The sequence below is a fragment of the Mustelus asterias genome, chromosome 6, assembly GCF_964213995.1.
Source record: "Mustelus asterias chromosome 6, sMusAst1.hap1.1, whole genome shotgun sequence".
In the NCBI taxonomy this organism is placed as follows: Eukaryota; Metazoa; Chordata; class Chondrichthyes; order Carcharhiniformes; family Triakidae; genus Mustelus; species Mustelus asterias.
In genome coordinates, this window is record NC_135806.1 from 111597164 (window position 1) to 111623811 (window position 26648).

General features: G+C 44.4%; 1 protein-coding gene across 4 annotated transcripts in view; it reads left to right on the forward strand.

Moving 5' to 3' along the window:
* Positions 1-26648, forward strand: part of sv2ca (synaptic vesicle glycoprotein 2Ca) — a 148361-nt gene that overhangs the window by 56640 nt on the left and 65073 nt on the right. For all 4 annotated transcript variants that reach the window (XM_078215436.1, XM_078215437.1, XM_078215438.1 and 1 more), the window contains exon 3: positions 2002-2153. In XM_078215436.1, the coding sequence (XP_078071562.1) occupies positions 2002-2153 (152 nt within the window). The remainder of the gene's footprint in view (positions 1-2001; positions 2154-26648) is intronic.

Here is a 26648-nt window from a genome sequence, read left to right on the forward strand (position 1 = left end):
CAGTGATCTCTGAGTCAGGCCCTTAATTTGCCAACTCCTGCCAAAAGGTCAGGAACCGAAAACGGCCCCCACACTTGAAAAAGTCCAGAAGCTTCACCCCCCTTGCACCCTTTCAATAGGGCTGAAAAGCAGCTAAAAGAACTATATAAGTCCTGACTCATGGAAAAGGCATGAAATTTTGGACAAATCTCAATAGAAATTGAAGAGAGCAAAATCTTCTCACATCATCTATCCAAAAAGCAATAAATTTTAAGAGTAAAATATGCAATGCTTGTATTATAAGCACAAGATTTGTGAAATGTTCAATTGGCTAATCAGCATCTGAGTCCAGAAATGATCATTTTAAGCTTCAGGCTAAGAGCTTTCATTGTTTCTGCTGAAATGTCTATTTCCAAAATGTTAATTTCTCTTTTTTCTCAAAATATGCTGGCAGTCTGTGTATGTATTTGCAACGACCGCAATAATTAGAATTGACAATGGAAACCACAGGGAATGCAGGAGTCTTGTGTTAACATTCGGCCCATTAACTGTCCCAAGGATTTTTGGGACTTTTGGGGAACATTAGCACCCATCCAGTTAACACCAATGCACAAAAGTTACTGCAAAATATGTAAATTATCTGTGATATTCCGAGTTAATGCACCTACTGATTGTCTCCTGAATCTGTTCATAAGGTGACTTCTGTGATTTTTCTGGGTATTGGTTCCAGAAATCTGTAATCCCTTAGGTGAAAAACTACTCCTGACTTTCCTTCCTGCTCCTAAGTTGAAATGTCTATTTAGACGGTGGTTAAGGTATTTGCTTCTGTTATATAAATGTCTTGTGTCAATTTTGCCAACTATCATTTATTGTTTGTTGTGATCGATGTTTTGAACCCATTTTAGCACTGAATTTCCTCGGGCTGAAAAGCACAAAATCACCTCAAAGCTGCAGGAATATGCAGTAAAATATTTAATAGTGCAATGTTTCTAGACAGGCAGCTGAGTTTTATCACTCATTAATATCACATTAAAAAATTATTGCACTCGGTAAAAGGTAAAGTCGCCACAGTTATAGAATCATGGAATCTATGGCACAGAGACAGGCCCTTCGGCCCAAACTGGTCCATGCCGACCAAAAAGCCCATCTAAGCTAACCCCATTTGCCTGCATTTGGCCCATATCCCTCTAAACCTTTTCTATCCATGTATCTGTCCAAATGCCTTTTAAATGTTGTAAATGTCCCTACCTCAACCACTTCTTCCAGCAGCTCATTCCATATACGTACCACTCTCTGTGCAAAAAAGTTGCTCCTCAGGTTCCCATGAATTCTTTCTCCTCTTAACTTAAACCTATGCTCTCTAGCTCTTGATTCCCCAACCCTGGGAAAAAGACTGAGTGCATTCAGCCTATCCATGCCTCTCATGATCTTATATACCTCTTTCAGATCACCCCTCAGTCTCCTACGCTCCAAAGAAAAAAGACCTAGCCTGTCCAATCTCTTCCTATAACTCAGTCCCTTGAGTCCTGGCAACACGCTTGTAAATCACTTCTGCACTCTCTCCAGTTTAATAACATCCAGATGACCAGTGGTGATTTAACCCGAGCATCACTATACCCCAGGCGAGGGACAAGATTGAGAAGGCAAGGCTTTCATGAATAGCCTCAACTGGTACGGGAATTGAACCTGTGCTGTTGGCATCATGAACAAGGCGTCCATCCAACTGATCTAACTGGCTCCCCATTACATTTTAGGAAATTACACTATATGCCTCACGTAAACGTTGTGTTGAGCTATTGTGGTTTTCATTGCTTATTGAAAGAGTTCTGCTCGGTCTGTGCCGTGTTGAATTTTATAACCCATTTCATCTGAGGATTCCTCAGTAGTGCTGTCACTTGTACTTTACAGATGCCGGGGACTTTATTGCCTCCCTGTAGGAGAAGGGACAACAAGGCTTAGAAATCACAGATAAGTGGCATCCACAATGACAACTAAGATATTATTTTGTCTCATTTAACCCAGGATTGGAGGAGCAGTTCCAGTTGTGTTTTCTTATTTTGCTGAAGTATTGGCCCGGGAGAAACGTGGTGAACACTTGAGCTGGCTCTGCATGTTCTGGATGATCGGAGGAATCTATGCGTCTGCCATGGCTTGGGCCATCATCCCACATTATGGTAAGATAACACAACAGAGAAAAGTTGACACTCACCAGCACACTATTAAATATTGGATGACTATCTGGCACCGGGAAGGTGATGACAGCCTTAGGAAAGTGTGTGCCAAACGCAAGGACCAGATCTATACTCTATTGAGATAAGAGCATTTGAGAAAGTTGGATTTGGCCGTTGTTTTTAGAGTTAGATACAGCTGTTCTGTGACTGAAACATGTATTGAGGTTAGGATGTACAAAGAGTCTGTAAAGGAATATAGATAGGTTAAGTGAGTGAGCAAAAGTTAGGCAGGTGGAGCATAGATTCACAAAGAATGTTCCTGATGGTGGGGGAGTCCAGAATTAGGAATCGTAGTTTGAGGATAAGGGCTAAACCTTTTAGAACTGAGGTGAGGAGAAATTTCTTCAACAAGAGTGTGGTGAATGTGTGGAAAGTAGTTGAGGCCAAAACGTTTTGTGATTTCAAGAAAAAATTAGATAAAGCTCTTGATGCTAAAGTGAGCAAGGGATATGGGGGAAGAGGGAGATCAGGATATTGAATTTGATGGTTAGCCATGATCAAGGTGAATGGTGGAACAGGCTTGAAGGGCCAATTGGCCTACTCTTGCTTCTAGTGTCTATGTTTCTATGTAGAGAAAATGTGAGCTTGTCATTCAGGATAAAGAAACTACATAAAGCCAGCCTGTACCTCATAAAGAATGAGTGCCTTTTGCCTAGAGCCGCCAATAGAACTGGTGAGGTGAACAAGGGGTGAATGTTGTTACAGGTCAGAGAGCATACCCCTAAGTTCTCTGGCGCAGCACTGGAGGCCTTGGGCAGGAGGTGGATGTAAGCATAAAGCTATAGGATATTACAGCGCTACCCTTGTGGCTGGGGTTACTGCAGGTGGTCTTACAGGATGCCCTTGAGCAGTTCTGGACCCTGAAGGCCTCGGCTTCAGACTGCACCACCTTAGCATGTATGGTTGCAGTTTAGACTGGCTGGCTAACAGACAAGAACAAGGGCACCGGCAGAGTGACAATGGTGGGAGGACAGTAAAGTTTATTTATTAGTCACAAGTAAGGCTTACATTAACACTGAAACAAAGTTACTGTGAAATTGTGAAATTCCCCTAGTCGCCACACTCCGGTGCCTGTTCAGGTCAATGCACCTAACCAGCACGTCTTTCAGACTGTGGGAAGAAACCGGAGCACCCGGAGGAAACTCACGCAGACACGGGGAGAACATGCAAACTCCACACAGACAGTGACACAAGCCGGGAATCGAACCCAGGTGCCGTGGGGCAGCAGTGCTAACCACTGTGCCACCGCGCTGCCCATAGATGCAGTCATCCTAAGAGAGGACAACAGGTGGTGTGCTTCACAGAATTACCACGGTCCCAGGATGACAGCTGGTTCAGTCTGTCGTATGTGTGGGGGGAGGCGGGGTAAGGGGGGAAATGGTTTTGGGGTGGGTGGCATATTATTGGGAAGAGAAGCAGAGACTGAGAGTCTGTCACCTTCACTATCCCCTCCAATTCATTTGGGGTGGGGAAAGAGGACTGCTACCTCACAGCGCCAGGGACCTGGGTTCAATTCCCATCTTGGCTCACTGTCTGTGCGAAGTCTGCATGTTCTCCCCATGTCCGCGTGGGCTTCCTTCGGGTGCTCCGGTTTCCTTCCACAGTCTGAAAGATGTGCTGGTTAGGTACATTGGCCATGCTAAATCCTCCCTCAGTGTACCCGAACAGGCACCGGAGGGTGGCGACTGGGGGATTCAAATAGGAGAAAACAAACACAAGCTTTGTTCGTAGACTCTGAGGATTATTTCGCTCAGGCCCTCCAGAGAACTAAGACTTGGGCCCGAAAGTTTGCTTCCGAGGTGATTGTGCAAAGTCAGGAAATGTCCTACCTTGGGAGAAACAGCCCCCAATGGCCGGAGTTTTGTTCTGGGGGGTGCAAGGGAGTGTTGGAGTCAGGCCCATTGCTCCCGGAAGCAGGTCAAAGGCAGCCACAGGGGCTGCCAGGAGACAAGGTGGGCTGCTTAAAAGGCCCGCCTTGATGCTCTGGGACTTCATCCCTGTGGTAATAAAGGCAGTTAGACACTCCAGGCCTCACTCCTCACCCTTCCACCCACTTCCAATGCCCCCCCCCCCCCACTTCCTCATAGCCCCTCATATCCTCCATGCCAACCCATAACTCTTTATATCACATTGACCCTATATAGCCCCTATGTTAACTTCATGCCAACTCATGCCAAACCATGCGCCCTACCTATCACCCTTTGACCTTACATCCTCCATGCCAACTCATCCAATATTCACAATGCGTAGACCTCAGGAGCCATGCTGAGATAAAACAAAGCTCTAAGTATTTTTGACTTCAATATATATTTTAAAATGCACTCATTAACAAAAGCTCATTCGATACATTTAATCTCTCCGAACGACATTCATTTGTTTTCATAGCTCCAAATCAAAGACAGCCAATCCCTTAATAATCTCCTGGAGCTGTCAGTTAAACTATGAAATTATAGCCTTCCACTATAGTGATGACAGGAAGCAGTCAATCAGTAATAATACCACAATGATAGCCCACGGGCTTACCTCAACAAACAGCCATTGAAATTGCAACTCCAGGTTTATTTCAACTCAGAGACACAACTTGCTATATTTTTCTCTTAATTTACAGAGAAGGGGATTTAAATAACTTGACAGCTTGACATCCACAGACCTGATCCACTTATTAAGCATATTCATGTCTAGTCTTAAACATGGTAGTAACACTCTACGGGAAACCGAGCTCCCTCCAGTGAAAAAGGGGTCAGTTTGAACTCAGCACTGTGTTGAAATGGCCCTCATGGCTTCAGGTTTCTCCCAATGCATGAACCAGATTTCCATTTATTAGAAACATAGAAACAGAGAAATTAGAAGCAGGTGTAGGCCATTCGGCACTTTGAGCCTGCTCCGCCATTCATTTTGATCATGGCTGATCATCAAATTCAATATCCTGATCTCCCCTTCCACCCAATATCTCTTGATCCTTTTAGCCCATAGAGCTATATATCTAATTTCTTCTTGAAATCAGACAACATTTTAGAAACATAGAGAAACATAGAAAACTACAGCACAAAACAGGCCCTTCGGCCCCACAAGTTGTGCCGAACATATCCCTACCTTTTAGGCCTACCTATAACCCTCTATCCTATTAAGTCCCATGTACTCATCCAGAAGTCTCTTAAAAGACCCTATTGAGTTTGCCTCCACCACCACTAACGGCAGCCGATTCCACTCGCCCACCACCCTCTGTGTGAAAAACTTCCCCCTAACATTTCCCCTGTACCTACACCCCAGCACCTTAAACCTGTGTCCTCTCGTAGCAGCCATTTCCACCCTGGGAAAAAGCCTCTGAGAGTCCACCCGATCTATGCCTCTCAACATTTTATATACCTCTATTAGGTCTCCTCTCATCCTACATCTCTCCAAGGAGAAAAGACCGAGCTCCCTCAGCCTATCCTCATAAGGCATGCCACTCAATCCAGGCAACATCCTTGTAAATTGCCTCTGCACCCTTTCAATCTTTTCCACATCCTTCCTGTAATGAGGCGACCAGAACTGAGCACAGTACTCCAAGTGGGGTCTGACGAGGGTCTTATATAGCTGCATCATTATCCCCGGACTCCTAAACTCAATCCCTCGATTGATTAAGGCCAGCAGACCATACGCCTTCTTAACCACCTCCTCCACCTGTGGGGCCGATTTTAGAGTCCTATGGACCCGGACCCCAAGGTCCTTCTGATCCTCAGTACTAAGAGTCTTTCCCTTTATATTGTACTCCTTCATCCCATTTGACCTGCCAAAATGGACCACAACGCATATATCTGGGTTGAAGTCCATCTGCCACTTGTCCACCCAGTCTTGCATCCTATCTATGTCTCTCTGTAACTTCTGAAATCCCTCCAGACTACCCACAACCCCACCAACCTTGGTGTCGTCGGCAAACTTACCAACCCATCCCTCCACTTCCTCATCCAGGTCATTTATGAAAATGACAAACAGCAAGGGTCCCAGAACAGATCCCTGGGGCACACCACTGGTGACCGACCTCCATTTAGAAAAAGACCCATCTATACACACTCTCTGCCTCAACTACTTTCTGTGGTAGTGAATTCCATACATTCACCGCCCTCTGGGTGGAGAAATTTCTCCTCACCTCAGTCCTAAAAGGTTTACCCCTTATCCTCAAACTATGCCCCCGAGTTCTGGATGCCCCCACCATTGGGAACATTCTTTCTGAATCTACCCTGTCTAACCCTGTTAGAATTTTATACCGTTTCTACGAGATCCCCTCTCGCTTTTCTAAACTCCAGTGAGTATAATCCTAACCGACTTAGTCTCTCCTCATATGACAGACCTGCCATCCCAGGAATCAGCCTGGTAAACCTTTGCTGTACTCCCTCTGTAGCGAGGACATCCTTCCTCAGGTAAGGACACCAAAACTGCACACAATCCTCCAGGTGTGGCCTCACCAATGCCCTTTACAATTGCAGCAAAATTGATCCATTTGCTTCTGTTCTTCTTGTTAAAGCCATTTAAGAAGTACTTCGTGCCAGTCCTGTGAGATTGTATGGAGGCTGAGGTGGGGGTGGGTATGGATTGGCATCGGTACAGAAAATGCAATATGGACAGAATGGTGTTAACAATGTTAATTTTCAGTCAGAGGTTGAGTGTACAGAGCTCCACCTGGAAGATCCCCTCTTCATGGGCTCAATTCATGCTAAATCCCATTTAGCCATAATATTTGTACTGATGGGAAGAGGAAAACCAGGCAAAGAGTAGGGCCCATTAGGGACCAAGGGGGCAATCTGTGGATGGAGCCAAAATACATTGGTAGAGTGTTGACTGAATGCCTCAAATCCATCTTCACTCAAAAGAATGAGGACGATGGTATGGAATTCAGGGAGAGTGACTATGAGGCTCTTGAGAAAATTGACAAGGAGAAGGACAAGGTATTGGAGGTGTTGGCAGCTTTAAAAGTGGATAAATTTCCAGGTCCCAATTAATTGTGTCCTCGGCTGCTGTGAGAGGCAAGGAAGGAGATTGCAGGGGCATTGATCCAAATTTTCAATTCCTCTCTGGCCACGGGGGAAGTGCCAGACAACTGGAGGACAGCTAATGTGGTTCCGCTATTTAAGAAGGGTTGTAGAGACAAGCCAGGGAACCACAGACCAGTAAGTCTCACGTCAGTGGTGGGGAAACTATTAGAGAAACTTCTGAAGGAGAGCATCTCTCTCCACTTGGAGAGGCAAAGCTTGATCAGGGATAGTCAGATGGCTTCGTCAGAGGGAGGTCATGCCGAACAAATCTGATTGAATTTTTTGAGGAGGTGACCAGGTGTGTAGATAAGGGTAGTGCAGTCGATGTAGTTTATATGGATTTCAGCAAAGCCTTTGACAAGGTCTCACATGGGAGACTTGCAAAGAAGGTAAATTCACATGGGATACAGGGTAATTTAATAAAGTGGATTCAAAATTGGCTCAATTGTAGAAGAACAGAGGGTGATGACAGAAGGCTGCTTTAGTGACTGGAAGGCAGTGTCCAGTGATGTATCACAGGGATCTGTATTAGGACCCCTATTATTCATCATTTATATAAATGACATTGATGACTATGTGGGGGTTAATTAGTAAGTTTGCGGATGGATTGGATGGGTGGTGAACAGTGAGGCGGAGTGTCTTGGGTTACAAGAAGATAGACGAGATGGTCAAATGGGCGGATAAGTGGCAGATGGAATTGAACCCTGAAAAGTGTGAGGTGCTACACTTTGGAAGGAGTAATTTGACAAGAAAGCACTCAATGAATGGCAGGACACTAGGAAGTTCTGTGGAACAAAGGGACCTTGGCGTGCTTGTCCACAGATCTCTGAAAGCGGAAGGGCATGTTAGTAGAGTGGTGAAAAAGGCATTTGGGACACTTGCCTTTATCAATCGAGGCATAGATTTACAAAAGCAGATAAATCATGTTGGAGTTGTATAGAACTTTGGTGAGGCCACAGCTAGAGTATTGTGTGCAGCTCTGGTCGCCACATTATCAGAAGGATGTGATTGCGCTGGAGGGGGTGCAGAGGAGATTCACCAGGATGCTGCCTGGGATGGGACATTTAAGTTGTGAAGAGAGGTTGGATAGGCTTGGGTTGTTTTCGTTGGAGCAGAGAAGACTGAGGGGGCGACCTGATTGAGGTGTACAAGATTATGAGAGACATGGACAGAGTGGATAAGGAGCATCTTTCCTCCTTAGTTGAAGGGTCAGTCACAAGGGGACATAGGTTCAAGGTGATGGGCAGGAGGTTTAGGTGGGTGTGAGGAAAAGCTTTTTTACCCAGAGGCTGGTGACAGTCTGGAATGTGCTGCCTGGGAGGGTGGTAGAGGCGGGTTGCCTCACATCCTTTAAAAAGTACCTGGATGGGCACTTGGCACATCATAACATTCAGGGCTATGGGCCAAGTGCAGATTGGATTAGGTGGGAGTTCAGAAGTTTCTAATGTGTTGGTGTAGACTTGATGGGCCGAAGGGCCTCTTCTGCACTGTATGATTCTATGGTCAGGCCTATGCTTTGTCACAGAAACAAAGTATTAGGCAATAATAGTCTGATCTATTTGAAGAGGCCCTCTGCATTGTAGATACTTGATAGAATAATACAGCCTTTAAAGGCAAAGTAATTTATTTTGCTAACTTTATGAACCTTGCAGGAAGCTTTGTTCTGGGTATGATAGGAACCAGATTGAAAGTGACTGATTGCACTTTACTTCAGATCCTTTAAAAGCCACTTTTCATCCCTGCCATCTGTGCTGTATTTGAAACCATGTCTGGAGGTGAAAGGATCATACTCTTAACATAGTGTATAATCCCATTTCTTTAAAGACATTCTTTCCATTTAGTAGGGGATGTGTCAGAATTGATTATTCATACACTGTTGCTTTTGTGTTGTTTTGTGTCTGAATTATAGTCTGTGCTGTTAAACTGAGGTACGCTGAAAAGAAAATATCAGCATGACATCATTTCCTTTGTGACCTTTTGCACAGCAATGTTTGCCCATTGGGTTTGTCTCATAATCTAATCATGCGCGTAGATCTTGGTGGCCCTATAGTGCCAGGAGCACACAGCCTTCCTCTCAGACAGACGGTGGAAGCTTTAAGCCATGGAGCGACTTGTCATTGGAGCTGATTATCTCCATTAGGAAAGAGACTTACTGGCTTCCAGCCAAGCCAGTACGTTGAAAGTGTTTGGATCTTTGTACTTATGTGCTACCTCGCATCCTACCTCCACTGGGAGGCCATGACGCAGTGGTATTGTCACTGGGATAATAATCCAGAGACCCAGGACAATTCTCTGGGGACCCGGGTTCAACTCTCACCAAGGCAGATGGTGAAATCTGAAGTCAACAAAAACCCATCTGGTTCATTAATGCCCTGTAGGGAAGAAGTCTAGCCTACATATGACTCCAGACCTACAGCAATGTGGTTGACTCTTAAGCGACCTTGGAAGCCACTTAGTTCAAATAGGAATGGACAATAAATGTTGGCCCAGCCAGAGAGACCCACACCCCATGAGCGAGGAGAAGAGATTATTATGTGCATTAGTTCTGTCAGACCCTTATCTTGTATACATATTATATCAGTAATAAATCGTTCCATTTTGAAGCCACGAGTTGCATTTGAATTTACTACAAATCAGTTAAAATCAACACACAAAGAGAGAACGTTGAATGACAGTACTGGAGACTATGTAGCGTATTTACTGTAGGGTATTTATTGATAGATAGGGATATTCAATTATTGAACGGAGGTGAGGAGATTATCAACGTTGGTGGTGGTGTGGATAGTGTAGAGAGATGTCAGCAGTTGCAACGAGACATAGATAAGATGCAAGACTGGGCGGAGAAGTGGCAGATGGACTTCAACCCAGATAAGTGTGTGGTGGTTCATTTTGGCAGGTCGAATAGGATGAAAGAATATAATATTAAGGGTAAGACGCTTGGCAGTGTGGAAGATCAGAAGGATCTTGGGGTCCGGGTTCATAGGACACTCAAAGCAGCGTCGCAGGTAGAGGCTGTGGTTAAGAAGGCGTAAGGAATACTGGCCTTCATCAATAGAGGAATTGAGTTTAGAAATCGGGAGATAATGCTGCAGCTGAATAGGACCCTGGTCAGACCCCACCTGGAGCACTGTGCCCAGTTCTGGTCGCCTCATTACAGAAAGGATGTGGAAGCCATAGAAAGGGTGCAGAGGAGATTTACAAGGATGTTGCCTGGATTAGGTGGCATGCCTTATGAGGATAGGTTGAGAGAGCTAGGTCTTTTCTCCTTGGAGAGGCAAAGGATGAGAGGTGACCTGTTAGAGGTGTATAAGATGTTGAGAGGTATTGATAGAGTGGATTCTCAGAGGCTTTTACCCAGGGCTGAAATGGTTGCCACGAGAGGTCACAGGTTTGGGGTGCTGGGGAGTAGGTACAGAGGAGATGTTAGGGGTAAGTTTTTCACTCAGAGGGTGGTGGGTGCATGGAATCGGCTGCCGGTAGTGGTGGTGGAGGCGGATTCGATAAGGTCTTTTAAGAGACTTTTAGATAAGTTCATGAAAGTTAGTAAGATAGAGGGTTGTAGCTAAGCCTAATAGGCAGGGACATGTTCGGCGCAACTTGTGGGCCGAAGGGCCTGTTTGTGCTGTAGCTTTTCTATGTTCTATGTTCTATGAACGAATAAAACTAGGAAGTTGTGGCTAAATAGGGGTCATGTGGGGCTCCAATCAGGAACAGAGAGATCAGTGATCAATCATGTGGTAACGTGGCATCTTTAAGGGGGCGATTCTTTGAGCACCACATGATTGGGCTGGACCCTATGGAGAGGCCACACAGGAAGCTGAGTCAATCAGGAGTGAGGGCATGCATCCTGAGATGGGGAGGAACCTCAGTTGGAGTCAGCGAAGAGAAAAGAGCAGACTTGTGCATTAGTTCTGTCAGACCCTTATCTTGTATACATATTATATCAGGAATAAACCATTTTGAAGCCACGAGTTGCCTTTGAATTTACTACAAATCAGTTAAAATTAACACACAAAGAGAGAACCTTCAATAACAGTACTGGAGACTATGTAGCGTATTTACTGTAGAGTATTTATTGATAGATAGGGATATTCAATTATTGAATGGAGGTGAGGAGATTATCAACGTTGATTTGCTCGCGGCTGTTTGCACCTTGGATGTCTTATTATGTTCCAAGATGAACCTCTGACCACGTATCCACACCATCACCAAGATCGCCCGCTTCCACCTCCATAACATTACCTGATTCTGCAGCCGCGTTAACTCATCTACTGCTGAAACCTTCACCAATATCTTTATTATCTTGTGAATTGACGATTCCAGTCATGCTCTTTTTTCTGGTCTCCCATCTTCCAACACCCCCATAAGCCTGAGCTCAAGGAAAACTCTGTTGCTCATGTCTGAACTCACAGCAAGCCACATTTGTCCATCAGCTCTGTGCCTGCTGACCTGGACACGCCTTGATTTTAATGGTTTTTGTTCTTGTTTTCAAATCCCTTCATGGTCTTGCCCCTCCCTGTGTGGAATTTTCCTGTCCCATCTGCCACGGGAATGGTATCGAGGGGGGGGCGGACCATGCAAAGGTCGGTTGAGCTCAGGTGGGATTTTCCAGTCTTGGAGCGAGCACAGCCGGAAAACCCTGCCCCTTATCTTTATGACCTTCTCACGCCGTATTACCCTTTGTCTGCAGTCTCTAATTCTGATCTTTTGTGCATCTTGATTTTATTTCTGCCACCATCAGTGGCCTCACCTTAGCTGACAAGGCCCAGAGCTCTGGAATTCCTTCTCTAAACCCATCCACCTCTCTCAACTCCTTTAAGATGCTCCTTAAAACCTATCTCTTTGACCAAGCTTTGGTCATCTCTCCAAATATTTTCTAATGCGATTCAGTGGCAAAGTTTCAGTGGTTCCTTTGAGGTATCTGGAGACATTTTGCTGCACTAAATACATTATATAATGTATGGGCAGCACAGTATCACATGGGTGGCACAGTAGCACAGTGGTTAGCACTGCTGCTTCACAGCACTAGGGACCTGGGTTCGATTCCCGGCTTGGGTCACTGTCTGTGTGGAGTTTGCACATTCTCCTCGTGTCTGCGTGGGTTTCCTCCGGGTGCACCGTTTCCTCCCACATTTTCAAAGACGTGCTGTTTAGATGCATTGACCCAAACAGGCGCTGGACTGTGGCAATGAGGGGAATTTCACAGTAACTTCATTGTAGTGTTAATATAAGCCTTACCTGTGACTAATAAATTAACTTTAAAAAACAAATATATGTAAATATACATTTTTGTTTTATTTTATCCTTAGTAATAATTAAAATTTTGTTGCTGTCTACTGTCTACCCCATTTAGGATCTAATTTAAGTTTTCTAAGAGTGAAGCTAAAGTCTGACAAAAGTTTGGAAAGAATTTAGGATCTAATTTAAATTAAATTAGATCCTAAATTCTTTCCAAACTTTTGTCAGACTTTAGCTTCACTCTTAGAAAACTTTTCATCAAAAGTTTTGTTTTTCCATATTTTTGTTTTATTCTTTTTCATGTTGTTTTTCATCAATATGAACGTTCTTTCATTTCCCACTTGTTTCACGATTCAAGCTGCAGGAAACATTTGAATGACAGCTTAGACTTCCTTTATTCGCTTCTTGCAGTTCCAACATCTGCCTCAAAACACCTGGATACCCACCAGTGCTGCTCAGGTTCTTGGAGTAATTTCAATTTTAGCTTTAGTCTCTTTTCATTACCTCAAATGGGGAGGCGTTGGCCCAGTGGTATTATCGCTAGACTATTAATCCAGGAACTCAGCTCAGGTTCTGGGGACCAAGGTTTGAATCCCACCATGGCAGATGGTGGAATTTGAATTCAATAAAAAAAAATCTGGAATTAAGAATCTACTGATGACCATGAAACCATTGTCGGAAAAACACATCTGGTTCATTAATGTCCTTTAGGGAAGGAAATCTGCCATCCTTACCTGGTCTGGCCTACACGTGACTCCAGAGCCACAGCAATGTGGTTGACTTTCAACTGCCCTTGGGCAACTAGGAATGGGCAATAAATGCTGATATGCCGGCGTTGGACTGGGGTAAACACAGTAAGAGTTTTAACAACACCAGGTTAAAGTCCAACAGATTTATTTGGTAGCAAATGCCATTAGCTTTTGGAGCCCTGTTCCTTCATCAGATATCCACTCCATCTGACGAAGGAGCAGCGCTCCGAAAGCTAATGTCATTTGCTACCAAATAAACCTCTTGGACTTTAACCTGGTGTTGTTAAAACTCTTACAATAAATGCTGGCCAGCCAGCGACGTCCATGTCCCACATGAATAAAAAAAATCTTATTATCGCTAGAAAGGATGATGTGTGCCTACAGGTTACTTACTCCTCAATATGTACATCAGATCCAACACAAATCATCTAATGTCCACCTACTGATGGACATTATCATCCCTCATATTTACTTACCGATGATTTTGCAGTTTGTGCTTGAAACATCCTGACCTTTTTAAAAACATACATACTCAAAGTTTGTTACCTTTTCCTGCTCGCTTTTCCCATGCTGCAAAAGAGTTTCACAGAGACTGGCACCTGCAACTCAAAGCCATTGTCAATGTGTGAGTGGAAACCATGAATAGCGATTGACTTAGAGTTATAGAGTCATAGAGCAATACAGCATGGAAACAGGCCCTTCAGCCCAACCGGTCCATGCCAACCATGGTGCCCTCCCAGCTAGTCCCAATTGCCCATGTTTTGGCCCGAATCCTTTCCCATCCACGTACTTATGCAAATGCTTTTTAAATGTTGCAATTGCATCTGCCTCAACCACTTCCTCTGGCAGCTCATGCCATATAGGCACCACCCTCTGCATGAAGAAGTTGCCCGTCAGGTCCCTTTTAAATCTTTCCTCTCTCACCTTAAACCTTTGCCCTCTAGTTTTCAACTCCCCTTCCCTGGGAAAACGACTATCGCTGGAATCTTACTGTCACACCCACCACAGAACTGAAGCGGGCGAGGGGTGGACAACGGAAATATCCATTGACCTCGGGCGGGAATTTCTGGTCTTGCTCGAGTGAGGCGTAAAGTCCCGCCCTACCTGTGTTCACCCTATCTATGTCCCTCATGATTTTATACACCTCAATAAGGTCACCCCTCATTCATCTGCGTTCCAAGGAATGAAGTCCTAGCCTGGCCAACCTCTCCCTATAACTCAGGCCCACTAGTCCTGGCAACATCCTGGGAAATCTTCTTTGCACTCTTTCCAGTTTATCGATATCTTTCCGATAACTGTAAAATTACCAAAACTGTACTTCTCACTCAGCAAAAGAATCTGCCCTCATTCACTGCCTACATTTTACCCGTTCCCAGTCGGGATCACTAGTCAGTGACTGGTAGTTAGAAGCTTGGCTGATTTTCTCCTTTCCCTAATGCAGCGACAAAAAGACCAACTAATGAAATACCACAGAGTGTACCTTGGGAATGTAGTGGTTATAGGACCTCACTAGAGGCTGCGATCCCACCCATCCATCACAAGTTGTGAAATTGATTCAATAAATTGGGTCATTTGGGGATGAACATTAGGAATAAAATTGTCCACAAAACCTGCCAGTTTGTCTTAAAACCCAAACAGCTTATTAATGTGGTTCACCAAAGGGAACCCATTATCTCTGCCTACACTGGCATACATTTGAATTTGCTTTTATCCAATATCATTGACTCTTGACACTTTATGAACTGTCCCATTATTACAGACGGGGAAAGAAGTTGGATAATTTCCCCCTTTTTCAACATCATTGGGTTGGCATGATCGCACAGTTGTCAGCATTGCTGCTTCACAGCGCCAGGGACCCGGGTTCGATTCCAGCCTTGGGTCACTGTCTGTGTGGTGTTTGCACATTCTCCCTATGTCTGCGCAGGTTTCCTCTGGGTGTTCCGGTTTCCTCTTACAATCCAAAGATGTACAGGTTAGATGGTTTGACCATGCTAAATTGCTCCTTAGTGTCACAGGATATCTAAGTTAGGGGGTTTAGCATGGGGTTAAGGGGATAGGATCGGGAGGTGGGCCTGGGTAAGATGCTCTTTCGGAGAATCGGATCAGACTCAATGGGCCAAATGACCTCATTCTGCACTGTAGGAGTTCTGTGATTCTATGATCTCGACTGACTGCAACAAGGTGTATTTTAGAGATGGAGGACAGGTCAGGCTTCCTTGTAAGTTTAAATAAAAATAAATGTTTAATTTCATATCAGCCAAAATGTAATCACAACAATTACCCACTGCACATTCACACAGGGCACACACACATGAAAAGGTGCTTTCAAAAGATGTCGCATGCATTTAGCTTTCTTAAAATTCCAAACGTCAGAATTATTCTCATTCTTCAAGAAGGTCGTCAGAAATGTTGCAAACCTTAAAGGTTCTCTTTTTGTTCATTGCTGGAAAAATGGAGATTCAAGGCCTCTGGTGATAGATTCACAATATTTTAATCCACGCAATATCACGTTTCTGGCTATTCTAACTGAAATTGTGGTTGAAGCTCCATAATAAATATTATAATTTGCAGGTGTAAGGAAAGCTCTTTATGGTCCGACTTCTCCCTTCTGAGGTCCTCGTCCTGGATTGCCTTCTCTGGGCTGTTCTTAGAAACACTGAAGATTTGCTATCTCAAGCCAGTTTCTGTCATCTGGCCACAGAATCAATATTCCCATTACCCACACAAATAATTTGAAGGCAAAAGCAAGAGGGCATGAATGACGGCCATCCACACCTTCTTGTGACAAAGTGGTTTCCTTCACAGCCATCTTTGTGGGATTTCAAGTTTGAATACATGAGGTTTGGGTGACTATTGTACCTCCATTTCTGTAAACATCTAGACAGTGGTAACTGTCTATTCCACAAGTGAACTGTTGCATCCTGAAATTTCTTCAGTGGAAGATCTGTCCGCCCCCCAATAGGTCATTTACACATCGGTGACTTTCCAGAGACATGTCTAGTCAGGAGTTAATCCCTGTCTGTGCAAACACCACAAAATGGTCACCTGAAGTCCATGTTATCCAGATAAATTGTCCATATTCTGAGCTCCTTTTAGAAAGTTAAAATGTCCATCACCGTCATATGTTCATGGGCATGTGACACTTGCGTAATGCCACTTAGCAAATAATTCCTATGTTCAAAAATGAGGCCCACCAACCACCTTCTGAGGGCACTGGTAATAAATGTGGCTGGGGCTGTTTTGCTTACGTCCAATTTTTAACAATCCTGCATTGTGATGCACAAATCTGATGAGTCATGAGGGAAGCTCTTTTTAAATTTTAAACCTCTAACTCAATCTACCCTACTGCAATCAAAATGTTCACAACTCAATTCCTGGATCATACATATGCCAAGGTATGAGGTGAATTAATCACAGAAACTGTTGCAGCGCGGTGGCACAGTGGTTAGCACTGCTGCCTCACAGCGCCATGGACCCAGGTTCAATCCCGGCTTGGGTCACTGTCTGTGTGGAGTCTGCACATTCTCCCCGTGTCTGCGTGGGTTTCCTCCGGGTGCTCCGGTTTCCTCCCGCAGTCCGAAGATTTGCGGGTTAGATGCATTGGCCATTCTAAATTGCCCCTTAGTGTCAGGGAGATTAGCTGGGTAAATACATGAGGTTATGGGGATAGGGCCCTGGGTGGGATTGTGGTTGGTGCAGACATGATGGGCCAAATGGCCTCCTTCTGCACTTGTAGGAATTCTATGATTGAAATAATCGCATCAAATAGTCATAGAATAACCCAAGAAAATGTCCTTTAATATGAGCCCAAACAAGTAAAGGCAATCAAAGCAACTACAAAACTATTTCTAAAAGGTAATCAAAGCAACTATAAAAGTCTTTGTCGTTGTAGCGAATTTTTGTTCTAGGTGTGCGTCTGACATCAAAGTTCAATCAAACATGTTATTCTGTGATTCAGCTGAGTGAATTTTTTTAATAGGTTTTGCATGACTTCGATTGATGTTCAAGATATCCTGGGGAAAACTTCTAATTTCATTGCTCATAATAATATTGGCTTCTGTCCAATTGTATTTTCCACCTGGTGCAGTGAACAGTTACAGAACTGTCGAGAGAGAAGTTTCCCGCTGAAACATTATGGGGCCACTCGCAGGCGGCATAAACAAATGTGAAGAAATTAAGAGACCTTAAAGACCTGGAAACAGACAAAAGGAGAAGACAAGGCAGTAGCTAAGATTGGAAAAGGAAACAGGAACATTGAAAATATGAAAACCTGAATGGGAGCTCTGAAAATTATTTGTGAATGAAATGTTTTTAGTATCCAGGTTACTAACATGGGCTATTCCGTTTTATTGTACTTGTGTTTTTTAAAAGAATTTGATTATTTTGCTACATTCTGATGTAGTAAATCACTTTTTGGAATGGTGACGCTAGTTTCACATGTTGGACAACAGTCAAGAATGTAAGATATAGGAGCAGGAATAACCATATTCCAGCATGGGGCAGCATGGTGGCACAGTGGTTAGCACTGCTGCTTCACAGCGTCTGGGACCCAGGTTCGGTTCCCGGCTTGGGCCACTGTCTATGTGGAGTTTGCTTGTTCTCCTCGTGTCTGCATTGGTTTCCTCCGGTTGTTCCGGTTTCCTCCCACACTCTGAAAGACATGCTGGTTAGGTGCATTGACCTGAACAGGCGCCGGAGTGTGGCGACTAGGAGAATTTCACAGCAACTTCATTGCAGTGTTAATGTAAGCCTTGCTTGTGACGAATAAATAGATAAATAAATAAACATAACACTGCTTGAACCTGCTGCACCATTCAATGCGATCAAGGCTGATCTTCAATTCCACTTTCCCGCCCGCTCACCATATCTCTCGATTCCCTAAGAGACCAAAACTCTGTCAATCTCAGTCTTAAATTATTCAACGATGGAGCATCCACAACCCTCTGGGGTAAAGGATTCCAAAAGATTCACAAGCCTTTGAGTGAAAAAATTTCTCCTCACCTCAATCCCAAGTGACTGGCCCCGTTTCCTGAAAGTGCCCGCGTTTTAGATTTCCCAGCCAGGGGAAACAACTTTTGCATCTACCCTGTCAAGCCCCATCAGAACTTTCCATGTTTCATTGAGATTATTCATTCTTCTAAACTTCAGAGAGCATGGGACCAATTTACCCAGCCAGTCATCATAGGAGAACCCTATCAATCCAAGAACCAACCTAGAGAACCTTTACTGCCCTCCCTCCAAGGCAAATATATCCTTCCATAAGTATATAGACCAGCATTGTGCACAGTATATGAGGTGTGGTCTCACCAAAGCCCTGTACACAGTTCTGTTAGTAGACTGAGGGCCTCTGAGAAGCAACTTTACTGATAGATAATAGAAATAATTTTAAGGGATTTTGACTGTGAAGGAAGCCACTTCTTTTAATTGATACTGGAGACTAGGAACTCAATTTCAACTCCAAATTCCCGATACCCATACTCACTCTGACTGTGTCTCACTCAGAATGTGCTCTCATCCTGGGAGAGATGGAGACTGGGGAATGAGGGAGTGAGATGGAGACGGAATGAGAGAGTGAGATAAAGACTGAGGGCTGGGGGTGTGAGATGGAGACTGAGGAATGGGGGGAGTGACACGGAGACGGGGGAATTAGGGAGTAAGATGGAGATGGGGAGAAGGAGACATGGGGCTGGGGGAGTGAGTTGGAGATGGGGGGGCTGGGAGTGTGAGAAGGAGACGTGGGGCTGGGGGAGTGAAATGGAGATGGGGGGGCTGGGAGTGTGAGAAGGAGACGGGGGCTGGGGGAGTGAAATGGAGATGGGGGGGCTGGGAGTGTGAGAAGGAGACGGGGGCTGGGGGAGTGAAATGGAGATGGGAATGAGGGAGTGAGATGGAGACAGGAGAATGGGGGAGTGAGATGGAGATGGGGGATGAGGCAGTGTGAGATTCTACGTTGCAGTCGATTTGTATTTGATTTATCACTCATTGTGTAGTTCCCTGTGTATTTCTTTCACCCCTCCCCCTTCCATTATGACCAGCAAGTCATGCATTTTTCTTTGTTTGGGGAGTGTTAGAGGAAGCTACCTTGCACTCCCTGTCTCTCAGTAAACTGTCAACACAATATCATTCCCTGCTTGGCCAACAGATGTTTTATGTGATAAAGGAATATCAATAAATGTCAGTGTTCACTCCAGATGGACCTGTTTCTCTTTGTAGGTCACCCCATGTAGCAGCAAGCTCTGACAAAATGTCATAACCTAATGACAACCTTTATTGTGTTCCTTCAAGCAGATGTGCGTGCAGCCTTTACATCTTTAATATATGTGCATTGAAAAATAAGATTCAACACCCCCCCCCTCCCCCACCCCCGGCCCCCCCAAGTTTGTTTCTCTGTCAGTTTTAGGCTCTAACTCTCTGTGAGGCATTTATTTACATCATAGCTCAGTGACACACTCCTGGCTTTCCCCCAGTACCTCACCCGAGCGCCAACGCCTCAGGAGGAATTTAATGAGGTGCTTTAAGCAGAAATCAGGGTGGGCCATGCAATCCATGCCGGCAGGAGCCAAAATCTCAGTTTCCCGACAGCGGGGGTTAAGTTGCAGGGCTATAGTCAGTGGCATTTCAGTGGCAGGAACCGCTTTTCCTTACATTTGCCTGCCATGAATATTTATCAAATCACAATTTCTCCAGATTAAAGTTTAAAGTTTATTTATTAGTGTCACAAGTAGGCTTACATTAACACTGCAATGAAGTTACTGTGAAAATCCCGTAGACGCCACACTCCGGCACCTGTTCGGGTACACTGATGACTAATGCACCTAACCAGCACATCTGTTGGCGTGTGGGAGGAAACCTGAGCAACCAGAGGAAACCCACGCAGACACGAGGAGAACGTGCAGACTCCGCACAGACAGTGACCCAAACGTGGGAATCGAACCCGGTCCCTGGCGCTGTGAGGCAGCAGTGTAACCACTGTGCCACCGTGCCGCCAGACCTTCAAGATTCAGACAGCGGCTACTGGAGATCTCATGCCTCTTGATTTACCACTGGTTGCTGGGGGGTGGGGTGCAGCAGGCGAGGTGGTCCTTTCAAATCATAGCTGAGCAGTTGAACACTGAGGGGAAAGTGAGGCGAGCAGCGAAATGTTTGCAGGCTTGGACTGTCAGTAGCAGCAAGGATGAAGTGGGAGTGGAAATGATGGGGGTTCCCAAGAGGCGACGTGGAATATTGAGGGGGTGAATGATGGAGATGGGTGGGGGCAGATTTCTGAGCTGCAAAGTGGGATGAAGATTTGCTTTTAAAATGCTATCCTTCCAATGTGCGGGATTGGTTCCCCCAGCAGACCTGCTCCCTGCCTGTTTGCTTGTCCTAGGGGCTCTTGTGTAGCCTTCCTGCAGAGCTGCAGAGCAAACACCCAACGCTGGGTTCGGTCACTTCCTGCCTGTGCCCACCGTGCGTGGTTGCTCGTGTCACATGTGCGCCCCTTAAGATCCACGTGTGCTGGCTGCCGACACACAAGTGGGGGTGGGGCAAAATTTCACCCCAGCCATCGGGACCTTCGCCTCAGATCTAATTCTGGCCTTCACCTCTGAGGCCTGCTGGTGATCATTGGTCAGCTATGAGGGGAAACCATTGCAGCCAGTCCCAGACATGGATACACTCCTACATTTCAGCAGGATAATGAGCAACGACTCAAGCACTGGTCAACCATTTCCCTCCCTAGAGTAAGGCTGCTGAGGCTGACTGCATCACCCCAACCACCATTCCAGCCAAAACTAGTTATCGTGCTGATTTGGGAGGCTCTGTTCCTATACATTTACTAAGCTGATAGGCATGAGGGCAGGGAAGGAATTAATTTTTATTTGTTCTGGACTTTCTTCCTTGCAGCAGATGGCGCCGCTGCATATTGTAAATCATATTGCAAATTCCAATACCCCCCACCCCCCCATCTTGTATTTTCAAGCCATTTGCGAAAGGTCTTATGGGGAAGAGGGGGTGAAATAACTCCTCACAGGCCGGTGTCCCTTCACCAGATTCCCTTTATTTACAAACTCAATTCCGCTCCTAAGAGGGCTTCAGGTACAAAGTCCGAATCCAGAGGGTCAGTAGCCCTGACACTCCTCAATATATATAGAGGTGAGAGTTCTGATTGGACAGGCAACCATTACCTCAATCAGGGAGCTCATACTCGAAGAGGCCAACCTCATGGACTTTGTTGAAGTCAGTACAATTTTAAGTTTATTTATTAATGTCACAAGTAGGCTTACATTGACACTGCAATCAAGTTACTGTGAAAATCCCCGAGATGCCACACTCTGATGCCTGTTTGAGTACACTGATCGAGAATTTAGCATGGCCAGTGCACCCATCAGCTCATCTTTTGGACTGTGGGAGGAAACCGGAGCACCTGGAGGAAACCCACGCAAATACAGGGAGAATGTGCAGACTCCACACAGACAGTGACCCAAACCGGGAATTGAACCTGGGTACCTGGCACTGTGAGGCAGCTGTGCTAACCACTGTGCTACCGTGCAAGAAGGAGAGTAAAAAAAAAGAGACTTGAAGTCTAACTAAATTCGGTATCTTTCAGAGCCATTGGTCCCAAAGTGATATGAGGACAGATCAAAGACTGTAGGGCAGAGGCGTTTATACTGCAGTCAATAGCTTGAGAACAGTAATGTGAAAAATTGTCATGCTGTGACCCAGTGCGGTAACAATCTCACCTCTCAGTCACGGCGTTTTGGGTTAAAGCCCCACTCCAGGACGTGAACACAATAATCAAGGCTGGTGTTCCTGTGCAGTACTGAAGGTGTGCTGTATTTGCCATCTTTCAGATGAGATGTCAAACTGAGGACCCATCTGCCTCCTCAGGTGCACGTAAAGGAACCCAAGGCATCATTGTGGAAAGAGCAGAGTTATCCCAAGTGTCCTGAGCAATATTTATTCCTCAACCCACCACACAAACAGCGGGTTATCTGGTCATTATCACCTTGCTGTATGTGGGGCTTTGCCAAGTGTAAATTGACTGCTACATATAGTGACTACACTTCAAAAAGTACTTCATTGCTTGTAAAGTACTTTGAGGTGTCCAATAGTCATGAAAAGCACCATCTAAATGCAGTTTTTAAAAAACATCTCACACAGAGGATTGATAAGATCCAGATCAGCCTGCATTTCCTAGGGCGCAAGTTTCAAACCTCGCCTGGTCACGAGGGAAACTTTGAGTAGAGCAAGCATGCTTAATCACACGGAAGGACAAACCAAAGAAGAACGTACAGGGTAAATGGTAGGACTCTGAAGAGTGCAGTTGAACAGAGGGATCTGGGAATACAGGTACAGAGTTCCCTAAAAGTGACGTCACAGGTGGATAGGGTCGTAAAGAGTGCCTTTGGTACATTGGCCTTTATAAATCGGAGTATCAAGTATAAAAGTTGGAGTGTTATGGTAAGGTTATATAAGGCATTGGTGAGGCCGAATTTGGAGTATTGTGTACAGTTTTGGTCACCTAGTTACAGGAAGGATGTAAATAAGATTGAAAGAGTGCAGAGAAGGTTCACAAGGATGTTGCCGGGACTTGAGAAGCTGAGTTACAGAGAGAGATTGAATAGGTTGGGACTTTATTCCCTGGAGCGTAGAAGATTGAGGGGAGATTTGATAGAGGTGTATAAGATTTTGATGGGTATAGATAGAGTGAATGCAAGCAGGCTTTTTCCGCTGAGGCTAGGGGAGAAAAAAACCAGAGGGCATGGGTTAAGGGTGAAAGGAGAAAAGTTTAAAGGAAATATTAGGGGGGGCTTCTTCATGCAGAGAGTGGTGGGAGTGTGGAATGAGCTGCCGGATAAAGTGGTAAATGCGGGGTCACTTTTAACATTTAAGGAAAACTTGGACGGGTTCATGGATGAGAGGGGTGTGGAGGAATATGGTCCAAGTGCAGGTCAGTGGGACTAGGCATAAAATGGTTCGGCACAGACAAGAAGGGCCAAAAGGCCTGTTTCTGAGCTGTAATTTTCTATGGTTCTATGGTTCTATGGAAGAATTTGATTTGATTTTTGATTTGATTTATTATTGTCACATGTATTAGTATACAGTGAAAAGTATTGTTTCTTGCATGCTTTGCAGACAAAGTATATCGTTCATAGAGAAGGAAATGAGAGAGTGCAGAGTGTAGTGTTACAGCCATAGCTCGGGTGTAGAGAAAGATCAACTTAATGCGAGGTAGGTCCAGGGAAGAAGCTGTTCTTGAGTCGGTTGGTACGTGACCTCAGACTTTTGTATCTTTTTCCCGACGGAAGAAGGTGGAAGAGAGAATGTCCGGGGTGCGATGGGGTCCTTAATTATACTGGCTGCTTTGCCAAGGCAGCGGGAAGTGAAGACAGAATCAATAGATGGGACGAAGAATCCAGAGCTAAATTAAAAAGATGCGGAGATGTTGGCATTGGACTGGGGTAGGCACAGTAAGAAGTCTCACAACACCAGGTTAAAGTCCAACAGGTTTATTTGGAATCAGGAGCTTTCGAAGCGCTGCTCCTTCCTCAGGCAAGGAAAAAAAGAGGATGCTCACATGCATTCACCCAGCATGCATACACTTCGTCCCTATCAGGTGGCTGAGACACCTGTCCCAGGAGCTACTGCAGTAGATTCATATCCACTATCATTTTCAGATAGGAACTGATGCAAGAATTAGGGCAAATAAGCAAAAATGAACTAAAACAAGTGGTAAAATTTAAAAAGAAAAATCCTCCTAATTACTGAAGAAAGAGGTGGGCGGTATAGTTTGTCTTCAATGTCCACATAACTTCAATAGAAACAAAGAAGAAGGAAGTGTGTTGCACTTTCAGGGGATGTGGACTTTAATGCAGGGTGTCACTCTCCGTCCCATCGTAAATCACCACTGGGCTTATTATTTTTCTAACTTTCTCTCGCGGTGAGAGGTATCTTTTCCTCCCCCCCAGTCTCACTGACATTTTGAAATATTCGGCAATGACATTATCAGGACCCAAGAGTAATTTTTACTTGTTAACCTCGGCACTGCAGCCATGGTGTTGATGTGTCTGGTTCAATGCAGCTTTTCTGTCGGGTTTAAAGTTTATTTTTTTATTAGTCACAAGTAGGTTTATATTAACACTACAATTAAGTTATTGTGAAATTCCCCTAGTCGTCACACTCCGGTGCCTATTCGGGTACACTGAGGGAGAATTTAGCATGGCCAATGCACTTAACCAGCACGTCTTTCGGACTGTGGGAAGAAACCGGAGCATCCGGAGGAAACCCACGCAGACACAGGGAAAACGTGCAGACTCCGCACAGACAGTGACCCAAACCGGGAATTGAACCTGGGTCCTTGGCGCTGTGATAACTACTGTGCCACCGTGCCACCCATGGTTGTGATCGTGAGAGATTAAGCAATTGTGATAATTTTGAAAGTCAGAGGGAGCTGGCTGAGATTTCTCTTGCTCACAATGGCCATTACGTGACATACAAGGGGGTCTAATATTAACTCCACCCTCTGCTGCACTCACACTTGTCAGTCCAGAGACAGAATACAATCTTACCCAGGTTCTACTGAACTGGGTTGTTTTCCACTGTGAGTAACTTGTGTTTTTCTGTTATTCTTGGTACTAATGGAACATGTTCCAATAGCCAAGAATTAACATTGTTCACCATTAAAAAAAACCCAAAACTGAATTTTACAGAGGTAGAAATTGAGATATTTTAACTTTAATAGATCTTCATAAGGGGAAAAGCATGTATCAACATTGAGGGCCGAAGGGCCTGTACTGCGCTGTAATGTTCTATGTTCTATATTGAAAAAGAATGATGTGGAAATCAGGAATTAAGAATCTACTGATGGCCACAAAACTATTGTCAATTGTCGGAAAAAAAACATCTGGTTCACTAATGTCCCTTAGGGAAAGAAATCTGCCATCCTTACCTGGTCTGGACTACATGTGACTCCAGAGTCACAGCAATGTGGTTGACTCTCAACTGCCCTCGGACAACTAGGGATGGGCAATAAATGCTGGCCAGCCAGCGATGCCCATGTCCCATGAATGAATAAAAAAAAAGCTCAATTCACAAGGAGGTAAACAAGCAAATACTCAAGCTATTCATCAAACCCTTCAATTTACATTAGCTGCCCATGCCTGATTGCAAACAGATGATAGTACCACAGCAAACAGCACTACTGTGGTGTTCCAGTGTATGTAGTCACCTATTACTAAATATCCTTATAACCAATAATCCCTTTTCCTAATCTATTTATCTAAAGTTGATTGACATCAAATTAATAGCTTCAAATAGTTTGTTGCAAAATACTGTTTAAAGATAGTTCAGTTCTAAATATTGGTGGCATTTGGGCTTTTCAATTTTATTCTGATCTCTAATTCTTAATTTCAATTCAATAACCTGTTTACATAATACTGTCCCTGCTTTTCATTATTTAACACCTCAATTGGGAACCTTCGCAATTGACTTTTGTCAAATTGGAAGAAACTCTATTCTGTTTCCTTTTATTGTAAAGTTTCACAATTGTTCCCAATGCATCCTTTCAAAGGTAGAGTGTGCAGAGTTGGATATCAGATTGAAAACACGGCCTTCCCAGTGAGTTTTTACAGGATTAAATCAACTGCTTCAATTTGTCATCAGCACTGCAAGTCGACACATCTGAAAGTTTGATTAGCTTTGTTGATATAACACCACTACATATTTTCGACAATCACACCATGATACCTTTCAATTTTGCTGGCAGGGACAAATACAGTTTTGTGTATAATTCATAGTTGCTACATCAATGTACGTTGTCATTCATTTATTTACAGACGATTCCATCTGTCACTCTTTATATAATTTGCTTGTATTCCTTTGACGTTACTGCATTAGTAAATTATCCAGCCTTTTTCTTGCGACATGCATTGCTTTAGTAAATTATCCAGCCTTTTCCTTGCGACATGCATTGCTTTAGTAAATTATCCAGCCTTTTCCTTGCGACATGCATTGCTTTAGTAAATTATCCAGCCTTTTCCTTGCCACATGCGTTGCATTAGTAAATGATCCAGCCTTTTCCTTGTGATATGTTCCTGCATTAGTAAATTATCCAGCCTTTTCCTTGCAACATGCACGGCATTAATAAATTATCCAGCCTTTTCCTTGCGACATGTTCCTGCATTAGTAGATTATCCAGCCTTTTCCTTGTGATATGTTCCTGCATTAGTAAATTATCCAGCCTTTTCCTTGCGACATGTGTTGCATTAGTAAATTATCCAGCCTTTTCCTTGCGACATGTTCCTGCATTAGTAAATTATCCAGCCTTTTCCTTGCAACATGCATTGCATTGGTAAATTATCCAGCCTTTTCCTTGCGACATGCATTGTATTAGTAAATTATCCAGCCTTTTCCTTGCGACATGTTCCTGCATTAGTAGATTATCCAGCCTTTTCCTTGTG